Raw genomic sequence first — 12,115 nt, forward strand, 5'->3', positions numbered from 1 at the left:
GAGAGAACTAAACACATTGAGATTGACTGTCACTTTGTTAGAGAAAAGATACTCTCGGGAGATATTGCTACAAAGTTTGTGAAGTCGAATGATCAGCTTGCAGATATTTTCACCAAGTCCCTCACTGGTCCTCGTATTAACTACATATGTAACAAGCTCGGTACATATGATTTATATGCACCAGCTTGAGGGGGAGTGTTAGAATAGTCATGTAAATAGGAGTAAATAAATAACCCTAATCCAATATATATTAGGAGTAGGACATGTTATGTGTGTATATATATAGGGCTCATTGTAACATATGTTAATACATCAATAATATAATTTCTCCTGTGCTTTCTCACAATAATGAATGGCCGGTGAGACTCAAACCCAAGACCACAATGTGATACTACCATGTTGAAGTGTGTGACCATCTCATTTAAAAGCTTAAGCTGCTAGAGAGAGCACACTATTATTTACTTAATTATAAGAATTCTGAGTACGAAAAATTGGACAGAAAAGGTCGACAGCTTAATTTCAGTAACTCACCCACGAGAGTAAAAATATCGATTTAAATCATGGGTAAATCCACAACCACAATATCTATTAATTGTAAAGATTTTGAGAAATCGAAAAGTAAGCATCTCATTCAGGAAAGAAATAAACGTTTAAATGTTTCCCCATTTACTAACCAAAAGAAAGTGGTAAGGACTAAGAAATAATCATTCATCCAATAGGCTTGAAAAGCACTACTCAGACAAACATATTTCGCTCAGCAGGAGACAAAATCTTTTTTCCAGGAGAGTCCAACATCTCTATAAAACCATGTAGTCTCCCCGACATGATAAAGCATCATCTACCAGTTTCAGTATGGAGAGAACTTTAAGCCTCGGGAAGTCCACTCTAAGAATTTAGCAGAAGAAAACATCAACATAGTTCCTCAAAATGCACAGCGAAGCTTAAAACTCTCCTCTCTCCTCAACCCCCCCCCCCCCCCCCCAAAAAAAACCCACAGAGGTTAGAGACAACTTACAGCACCATATATCCCTTTTTTCCAGCAAAAGTGCATAATCATGACACGCACTTCGAAACTTCACTTTTATCCCCCATAAAATGCTTCCAAGATACCTACACTTTCTCCTTCTCAAACTCAATTCTCACAATTTCTCCTTTACCAAATCCAGTTTCTCAAAATTTGTTGAACAATCGCCCAATCTTTAGACGTCTCATAATTCATACTCAATAAGTTTGCCAGCATCCCATACAGTTCCTCTTATATGACTCTTCCAATTATCTCTATATATAAATAGAAAGGCTTCTCAGGACTCGACATCTACCATGAAGAACAAGCTTAATTATCAAACTTTCGTCAACTTTTGAAGCCTCAACGAAATTCCTCATAGCATTGAAGGTATTCTCTAGACTCGAATGCCTACTTCTACTTAATATCTTCGCTCGACATTCATCCGGAAACGACATTCAAATCATAAACCTTCCAAGGCAGCTTACATGTTTTCTTTGAACTGTGACATGTCAAATTATATTTATTCCCTCAATTCAAACAAGAAAATTAGCATAACAAAGAAAAGAACAACTTAAGCTCAAAGCTACACCAAGAAATAAGCCTACATCAAAAGTTGTCCCATTTCCCTAAGTTCCTTTTTCTGTCAACCCTCTAGCGGATACCATTTCCTTGTAGATCACACAGACCCTCATGTGAGGAACTATAAACCTCAAGGAAGTGGCCCAACAGTCTGAAGAGTTAGATTAAAAACCTGGAACGAGGTTCCAAAACCCATCAAAAGCCACACTAGGTGAATTCTTTTCATTTACCTAAACCTTGGTAGGCAGAATTATCTGGTACTAATGTAGACGGAATGCAGCAGGTACCCAATTGACTAGTCAAGATTACTTAGTCTAGACGCGCACAAACTAACATCATCACAGAAATTAACTGAAAAAACAATATTTTAATACAAAATCAATAGAACCCCGGAGCTAACAAGTACATAATGGATTTGTAATACAAATGTAAGCTGGTCCGAACACCATGATTAACAACCTATGTTTGAGACAATAAATTTACTAAAAATCTGAGAGAGAAAAGACAGAGTAGTACTTGAGATCTTGTCTAGAGGATCGAGGATCAATGGAAGACATCTCCAAAACGGCCCGATCATTATCGTGCGCCACCACCGGACTGTACTTTCGTCCACCCCTACTACTACCTGGTGCGAACTCATTCTCATCCGCACCCTCAATTTCTCCTCCACCCTCCATTTCCTCCTTATCACGATTTGAATGCATGGAATTCGCAGCAATGTGCAATGCAAAATGCCCCCAATTGCACGAAATTTAAATGAAATGATTCAGATCTGATTCAACGAAGAAAGAGATCTGACAATTCAAATAACAGGGGGTTGAATATTAGTATTTGTATTGAAGATGACAGATAAGGCGGGCGGGTTTCTTTGAACAGAGAAAGGGGAAGGGGAAAAAAGTGTTTAGTTTCCTTAATGGAGCAGTAGCTATTTTTTAACAGAGTTTGTTAATGTTAATTCACACGCAAATTGGAAAACGCGTGCGATGTGCGCCTAAGGACCCAAACCTCGCCTCACCCGGCGCACCTGTTAGAGGGGGGTTTTGGAAGGTATGAGGGTTTTTGCTCCTTTTTTTTTTTTTCTTTCTAACATTAGGACCAATGAACCCGGTCATCATAGATTTCTGTAAGAGATACGAGGTATGCCTCGGTCAGATTCATCCTTCAATATGGAGGATCGTGATCCTCCTATGTTTTTTTGTGGACAAAGTCGACTCATGTCGTTTTACTGTGGATCATCTGCTCCATATGTACAATCCCCGAATGTTGTGAGGGGGCTGCTAAAGTTGTTGCGCCGGGCCAACAAGGCCCCGTTCTCAAGTATCGATGAGGATCGAGATCGAGTCTGGCAAGGCCGTTTTGTCCGAGTGAGGACTTCGGACTTGATTCCGACTGAATGCGGGCTATTCCCCGAGAAGTGGAATACATCTCGTAAGTAGAACTTCCCTTTAATTGTCGATTTTATGTTTACTTCTCTTTTCCTTATCGGTACTCGTGGTGATGCAGCCGTCGCTCGAGTCCACATTGTTGTCCCTCGACTCAAGGAGTGGGTCGAAGGTATCGTCCATAGATGCCCTACTCCGATCGCACGTGGTGCAAACTTTCGAAGGGCCGTTGGGAGGCCCGTTCTCATGGTAAGATTCCCTTCCTAAATAGGTTGTGTCAGGCTTCTTCTTTTATCATCAATTTCTTATTTCCTTTACTTTGTTTCACAGGTTTGCCTAAGGACGTCGAGCTTAGGCCTCTAGTTGGTGGCGAGGACTTGCCTGTTGAGTCTCCTGCTCCGAGGCGGACCGAGGAGAAGAAAAGAAAGAGGACACCGAGTTCCCGGAGCTCGGAGAAAAAGAAAATGCGAAGAAGGCTGGTGCGCAATCCAAAGGAGAGCACCAGCTCCTGAGTGCTCGACTCGGACTCACTCCTCCAGCTCAGGGACGAGCTGGAGGAGGATGATCTTTTTCTAGCCCATGAGCCGTCTGTGCCCGGAGAACGGGTGGCTGCCGAGGGTGAAACAACGGAGGCCAATCCCTCTCAAGTTCAAGAGGCCGATGCAGCAGTGAGGGTCGAGAACCTTCAAGACGCCGGTTCTGCCCCGCCCGGTGTCATTGACATAATGGGATCGCCTTCGTTCACGGAGTTGATGTTCAGTGAAGCTCAAGCGACGTAGGAGCGATCAAAAGGGGGTCCATGGAGCGGATAATCCCCTTGAACGCTTTTTTGATGGCGTGGACTCCGCCTTCACGGAGGACACAACCGGATTATGTGACTTTGAAGTACCGAGAAAAGGTTCTTCCTCGGGGGCAGGTGGGCCTAATTCGAGCTCGAGACTGGTCAACTGGTTCCATGCCCAGTGCGGATCCTGGTCGGAAGCGGTCAACTATCATCACCGTTCCGGAGGATGCCCGGGTTCTTTCTTCCCCCATTAGGGTAGCTAGTTACCTCCGGTGCATGGTAACCGAAGAAGACCAGGCAAAAATGAACAAGGTGGATTCCCCATGCCTGTCCAACGAAGCACGACAGGCGCTGAACCAGGTAAGGTGTTACCAAACATTTCATCTTTCATCTTTTGTTATTGGCGATCCTAACATTTCTTCTCATATTTGCAGGTCTCGGTGCTTCACCATGAGACCTTCCTCCGGTATCGAGATGAGCTGAGCCAACTCGAGGCCGAAGTCAAAGAGCTCGCTGAGAAGAGAGACATGTACAAACTTCTCAGTGAGCAACATATAGGAGAGGCTAAGAGCCTTCGAGCCGAGTTGGACGCGACTCAGAAAGAACACGCCGACCTGGTGGAACAGGTAAAAATTTTTGAAGTTAGTGACGATGAGCTAGACATGGTGACTAATAGTCAGAACCCGCAGGTCCAACAAAAGATTGATCGGATCGACCAACTCTGGGACGACGAGATGGTGGCCCAGTATAAAGCCAATGTTGAGGCAGCCCAGGACCGCTTGAAAGACATTGTTGAGTATGAGAAGCGGCAATCTCGAAGGGAGGCCCTTGAGGAGGTTCGTGCTCGGGGTTTTGATTTATCGGTCGAGATCGAAAGTGTTAAGGGGCTCGAGGCCGAGGCCGAGGCCAAGAATTTGGCTTACCCCGAGGATGAAAAAGACTCAGAGGGTTCCAACGGATCCGGGGGTGGAGAAGACCTCGATGGTCCTGGTAATGAGGCGGGCTCTGGCGAGGACCAGGCTACTTAGATGCCTTGCAGGTGTTCTTGCTTTTTTGCTTTTTTGTATTTTTTTGTCGGGGCTGTTTGGTCTTTGTAAAAATCTTTGTCGAGGTCATTTGGCTTTTGTAAAAATATTTTAATATATTTTGGTTATGGGTCTCGGACGTCTCCAAGCCATTTTAGGACGTTTGTAGCCTTTTTAGTTCGGGTGTTGCCCAATGGGCTTGTTACCCTGAGTCATCCGGGCTTACCCAAGATAACCGTTCCCAAATGGGGATGGTCGTAGCCTTTAAAGTTCGGGCACTGCCTAATAGGCTTTGTTCCCTCGGGCTTCGATATCTCGGGTAGTCCGAGCCTACCTTGGACGACAGTTCCCGAGTGAGGTGTCCCTTGGGTTTGATGTCTTTAGAGGACCAAATGTAAGAAAGAAAACAACAAAAATTTTAAGGGACAAAATATTATCCGCAAGTAGAAACTTCTTTTCATTTCTGTGCGTAATATATAATTTTACACATGTGTACAAGCTTTGTATCAGGACTCGGGTAGTCTATCCGCGCACGGTTCATTTGATCGTTTATCCCTTACAGTAAATCCTATCGACCAAGCCTAGACTATTCGAGCACAAAGTTTCCTTCCTTGCTAAAATCATTATCCGAGGGTGATGCCCCCCGGTATTCGAGGCCGATCATAGAGAAACCTCGGGAACTGTTGATGTGATCTTTGGCACCGGTTCTGTCACGCCCCGAACCTGACAAGGCGTGGCCGGCACCTGATGTCATACTCGGCCCAAGCATACCACTCTGTAACTGTAACTCTGGAGGGGTAATCCTCAACTTAGGCCGATAAGGCCATATTCTGAATCATATGAAAATATCGTCTCTCTTATCTGAAAGGTAAACATACCCAAAAGTCTCTCTCTCTCTCTCTCTCTCTCTCTCTCTCTCTCTCTCTCTCTCTCTCTCTCTCTTTATATATATATATATATATATATATATATATATAAAACTGGGGAGGCTGACGAGACCGCCATGAACATCTACTGATATACAAACTATACATGACTCGTCTACAAGCATCTAGAGATAACTGAACTGTACCATGGTCGGGACAGGGCCTTGACCTACCCATCAAACCTGTATATATAAAATGGACTCCAAGGTCTAGACCTGGTAACTCCAAGGAAGTGGAGCTTACCAACCAAGCTCATGCTTGACTCTGTCTACTGGAGGGTCTGTCCAACTGTCAATCAGGACCTGCAGGCATAAAATGCAGCGTCCCCGGCAAAACGGACGTTAGTACGAAATAATATACCGAGTATGTAAGGCAACAAAATAACTGAAAGCTGAAACTGAATTGATAATATAATAGCTGAAAAGTAACTGGGAGTCAAAGATAATCTGAAGATATGCTTACCTGCTGATACTGACTCAACTCTCTCAATATAGTAAGTAAAATAGTTGTCCTGCCTTATAAGGCTCGGTATGTGTAACTGCTCTGCCGTAGTAGGCTCGCTCATAGGCGCTCAACCATACTAGGCTCTGTATCTAGGCCATTCTGGGCTCGCTCATAGGCGCTCGATCATAGTAGGCTCGGTATATAACTTACCATCTGATCAGAGGTTGCCCAATAGGGGCCTGCCCATCGATTATGGCTCGATGGTGGTGAAAATATTATAATACTATACATATATAGACTCTCTACTCTTTTGGCTGAAATAAGACAAGACTAAACTGAATATGAAGTCCCAATAGGGGAGGATGTTGTAACTTATGAGTCTAGAAAAATGTACATAAATTTAGGAATATGAACTTCTCTTTATGTCTCGTTATCAAACACATGTAGTTACTGGATCATGCAAAAATGAAAGGAAGGTTTAGCCTTAACATACCTTAACTCCTTTGAGTCCTTAATACCTTCCAAGCAATTCTTCAAACAACTCAACTGAATCTACCACAGCATAAGGAGATTCAAAATCAGTGATGAGTAAAGGCTAAGTCCGCAACTTAAACTAGTAGCTCGTTTACGTAAATTTGGGCAGCATCTCCCCTGTAACAAGGCCCTCCTCCAATACCATATACCAAAAACAACAAGAACACAACAATAACAATATGTATGCATTATTTCCCAACCTTATCTCCATCACAATATTCCATAAAAAAGCCCACACACCCTAATCACTTCATACATAAAACAACAACCAAAGTAGTGTCAAACAACCTAAAAAATATATTGATGAACGACCAGCCAACCACCCTGCCATTATATGGTGTTTTTCCAAACCCTTTCTCCTCCAAAACTCTACAAAAATAGAAGCAAAAGAGACAACCCAACAGCAATATGAAACAACCCACAAAACAGCCCACTACAAGTTGAACAACTCGAACTCACGGCTTCTGATCACCGTCCTGTGAGTTCTTACAATTATTGAATGAAATTCTCTACTTTCATAGCAGAAAAAATGGATCAAAAAAAATAGCAGTATACTTACCATATTTGGTGAATATCTCAGCTCCTATCTTGATTCTTCAACCCTTAGGTTTTTCTCCAACTAGAACTTGAAAAGAAGAGAAAATTATCTAGGATTTTATGTTGAATTTTTGGGAGAATTTTGCTGGGGTTTACATCTGATTTTTTTGCTCTATTATGATTTTAATATCTGAAGGAAATCAGCCCTTAAAAGTGCTCTTTGGCCGACCTTGGAGATTTTAATTGAGGCCTCTCCTTTTGGTAAGTAGGTGATGCACCTACTTGTCACCTACCAGTCTGCGCAGTCTCGCGAAAATGTGAATATCTCTCTATTCCAATATCGTATTGACAAACCGTTTAATGAATTAAGGAAAAGACTCATAGAGCTTAAATTTTATAGGTGGAACACCCCATAACTTTAATTATATTGGGAGAAAATCGCAGTTACATTCGACCTAGATTTTCAGTAAAACTTATGAACGTAACTTGTGATGACTTTCATCGACTTTTGTTCCACAACTCACTTGACTTCAAACATAACACACGATTATCATAAAACTAACATAACTCATAAAATAACCTTCTTATCAAGTTAAGCACCCTAGTCTCACCCCAAAAGTACATGTTATCACATTCCCAACTTGTCGACTTTCGACGAAATATTATTTTCTTCAATTCCTTAGCTTCTAAACCTTCCAACCCTCTTTGTACTTGTTGTTCATGATCTTCAATATATGTAACTTGTTGTTCATGATCTTCAATATATACTTCCAAAGATAATCTCTTTTTTTGGTTTTACATCAATTAACTTAAGACGTACTCTTACGTACGAAAACATGGGGTGTAACAGGTTCATGGCCAGTCTTCAATTCTAGGTTTGCACGATCCGTTGTTGCCTCGTTAAAAACCTTGCCGGAAAACCCATTTGGGAAAAAACCGGTTCAAAGGAAAATGAGTGCAACGCGTGCTTTCAGGCCTAAAAGTTGCATTGTTTCTTGAATATCACCTGCAAATGTTAGTCCAACATGTAAATAAAAGAAAATGAATGGGATCGTACCCTAACAGTAGTATAATTTCAAGTGAGTTATTTTCTAGTTGTTCGGTAGTCGCTCACCGTTCATTGCTCCGAGTTTGTCCGATCCTTTTCCGATGATCTTGATAATTTGATATGGTCCTTCCTAATTTGGCCCCAGTTTCCTTTCGTTCGGGTTCCGGGTGCTTAGTGTGACCTTCCTTAACACCAAGTCCCCGACATTGAAGTGCCGAAGGTTTTCTCTTCGATTGTAATACCTTTCGATCCATTATTTTTGGGCGGCCAACCGGACGAGGGTGGCCTTATGCCTTTCCTCTAACAGTTCCAGGCTCGTATTCATGGCATCGTCGTTTAATTATTTAGTCGCATATCGGAACCTATGACTCGGTTCTCCTACTTCAACCGATATTAGAGCCTCGTTCGATATGCCTATAGTACTTCGGGCAAGATTTCCTTCCATTTTCCTTTGGCGTCGGTCAACCTCATTTTGAGGTTTTGGAGTATGGTTTTGTTCGTGGACTCCGCTTGCCCATTCCCATTAGGGTGGTAGGGTGTTGATAGGATCCTTTTGATCTTACGGTCTTCGAAAAACTTGCTTACTTTGCTGCCGATGAACTGCTTCCCATTGTCGCACACGATCTCGGCCGGCATTCCGATCCGACATATTATGTGGTCCCGGATGAAATCAATGACTTCATTTTACCTGACTTTCTCAAACGCCTAGGCTTCCACCCATTTAGAAAAATAGTCAGTCCTAAATAATATAAATTGAGCCTTACCGGGTGCCCACGGAAAGGGGCCGACGATGTCCATCCCCCATTTCATGAACGGTAGAGTGACAAGATCGAATGCAGCAGCTCCCCAGGCTGATGAATCATCAGAACATGCCTTTGACACCCGGCGTATTTTTGTACGAACTCCTTCGCATCCTTTTCCATGTCGATCCAGTAGTATCCGGCTCTAATTACTTTCCGAACTAATGATTCGGCGCCCGAATGATTTCCACAAGTGCCTTTGTGGACTTCCCTCAAAACATACTCGGTATCTCTGGGTCCTAGACATATTGCGAGTGGGCTATCAAACATTCTCTGAAACAGGGTACCATCTTTGGACAAGCTGAACCGAGCCACCTTCGTGCGCACTCGATTCCTTAGGATCGGAGGGTAGTTTTCTGGTCTTCAGATACTCTGTATACTTGTCCTGTCCCAAGTTAGGCTTGTTGAGTTTATCTCGGTGTGACCTTCTTCCACTACCGATTTCATGAGTTGTATGACCGCCCCCGAGTTGAACTCATCATCGTCGACCGACGATCTCAAGTTAGCGAGAGCATCAGCCTCGCTGTTTTGGTCCCGAGGCGCATATTGTAGGGTCCACTCCTTGAACCAATATAACGTTACCTACAGTTTATCCAGGTATCTCTGCATTCATTCCCCCTGACTTCGAACGTCCCATTAACTTGATTCACCACAAGGAAGGAGTCACACTTAGCTTTGATCACCTCTGTGTCACGACCTTAAAACCGACCCGGTCGTGATGGCTCATATCGTGAAACCAGGTCAGCCGACACAATTCTCGAATTAACCATTATTCAATAAAAGTCATTTTTTTAAGCCTTTAATTAATTAAATATCTCATAATGTAAGTCTAAATGAACAGTGCGGACTAAATACACTAGCCCGGCATCGGAGTGTCACAAGTCACGAGCATCTACTAAGGTCTGAATACAACAAAGAGTCTGAAAATATACTAAAAGCAATCTAAGGAGGATAAGAGGGAGAAAAGTAGGGCTGCGAACGCCGGGCAACTACCTTGCTAACTCCGATGAACCTGCCACTGAGTGATCAACACTCGCTACCGGGTTCAGAAATATCTGAATCTGCACACAAGGTGCAGGGAGTAATGTGAGTACGCCAACTCAGTAAGTAATAAAAGTAAAGGCAGCTGAGCAGTAAGAAAACACGCAAACCACAGCATAATGCTACAGGAAAACAATATAAGTCTAGAACGATGCAGTAAAGCAGTAAAACTCGTAAAACATCTCAGTTTAGTAAAACCTTTTAAAACACCTTTCAATAGTTTCAAACGAGTGATGAAAGCAGTGAGTAAAAGAATAGAAACGTAAAACAACCCCTCGGGCAAAACATGTACTATAACCGCCCCTCGGGCAAAATATCAATAGAACCAGCCCCTCGGGCTATCTCACAATCACCCGTATCAACCCCTCAGGCAATAACATGAAACAACAACAGCCCCTCGGGCAATATCACATCTCACACTGGGTACCCGTGCTCACTGGGGGTGTACAGACTCCGGGAGGGGCTCCTTACAGCCCAAGCGCTATAACAAGCCATCTCGTGGCATAATCAAAGAGGCCCTCGGCCTCTCATATATCACAAATCAGTACCACATGCTGCGGCGCGCAGCCCGATCCCATAACATCCTCACAACACAGGCCCTCGGCCTCACTCAGTCAAAACTCACTCAAGCCTCTCGGGCTAACAGTAAAACAAGTACTCAGCTAAAAATATCATTTTTGAAATCAAGAGGAGTGAATAAAACCGAGTTAGGAAAACAGTAAGAAATAGCAAGACTAAGTGTAAATATCAAACCAAAAACAGTGAGGAAATTAGTAATAAAAGCCCCTAAGGATCCAAACAATCGGCACAAGGCCCAGACACGACATTTAGACCCAAACACAGTAATACTCTCAAAAATATAACAATATCAAACAGTTTCCAAGTAAATACGCGACTTAATAGTCGTAAGGGACGGACCAGGTCACAATCCCCAATGGTGCACGACCCTACGCTCGTCACCTAGCGTGTGCGTCGCCTCAAAATAGCACAACGATGTGAAATCCGAGGTTTCATACCCCGAGGACAACATTTACAATTATTACTTACCTCAAATCGGTCCAAACTCTAGCCCGCGATGCCTTTGCCTCTCGAATCGGCCTCCAAATGCTCCAAATCTAACCAAAATCAGTATATTATCATCAATATACGCTAAAGGAACAAAGCCCAAGCGAAAATAATCAAATTAACTCAAAAATCCCGACATTGGCTCAAACCCGACCCCCGGGCCCATGTCTCGAAATCCAATAAAAATCACAAAACTGGAAAACTCATTTGCTCACGAGTCTACCCATATCAAATTTACCAAAATCCGATATCAAATGGCCATCCAAATCCCCAAAATAACTCTCCAAACCTTCCTCAATTTTTCCCAATTTTCACCCCAAATTCCCAAATTAAATGATAAGAATTTGGGTCGTTACATCCTCCCCCACTTAAGCATACGTTCGTCCTCGAATGTGCCCAGAGTTGTTCCGAAACCCATCAAATCGCTGTGTAACCTTACCATGCACATACCCGGGGGTGATCCCACGTCACCCTATCTCATATAGGTCCGATAACACAATGTAACTGAAATTTCGCAATCCAACCTAGCCCATAAACCTTAGAACCACATTTTCACTTCTGAAATCATCTACAAGATCAGAATCTCACATCTATACTCTGAATAAGCCAGAACCAGCTGTAACCAATCCATACCTACAGCCTCAAATGCAATTACATGATATACCACATAGCTCAAACTCTCGTAGCGACTTCTGATCACAGCAGTTGCTCAGAACAACCGAATATCGATAATAAACCTCTTATCAAATAAATCCTCATTCCAACACTTCCGTATACTACCAGTGATAAATGAAACACGTAGAAAGTCATAACCATTCCTCAGATCAACCATTCGTGAAGCCACTTCTCCTTTGGCAAGGACCATAGCAAATTTCTGAGCCGAACATCGATATTATCCTTCCAACACGCTAAAACCGAGTCCGTTTGTATTTATTCTAGATCCC

At 42.9% G+C, this 12,115-nt stretch overlaps 1 protein-coding gene across 1 annotated transcript in view; it reads right to left on the reverse strand.

The window, feature by feature from the left end:
• The window catches only part of LOC109227248 (cation-chloride cotransporter 1), a 25,289-nt gene extending 22,718 nt beyond the window's left edge, over window positions 1–2,571 (reverse strand). Inside the window, exon 1 of the mRNA XM_019392335.1 lies at window positions 2,102–2,571. Coding sequence (XP_019247880.1) covers window positions 2,102–2,289 — 188 coding nt within the window. The 5' untranslated portion in view covers window positions 2,290–2,571. The remainder of the gene's footprint in view (window positions 1–2,101) is intronic.

Source organism: Nicotiana attenuata, chromosome 6 (assembly GCF_001879085.1).
Source record: "Nicotiana attenuata strain UT chromosome 6, NIATTr2, whole genome shotgun sequence".
NCBI classification, from domain to species: Eukaryota; Viridiplantae; Streptophyta; class Magnoliopsida; order Solanales; family Solanaceae; genus Nicotiana; species Nicotiana attenuata.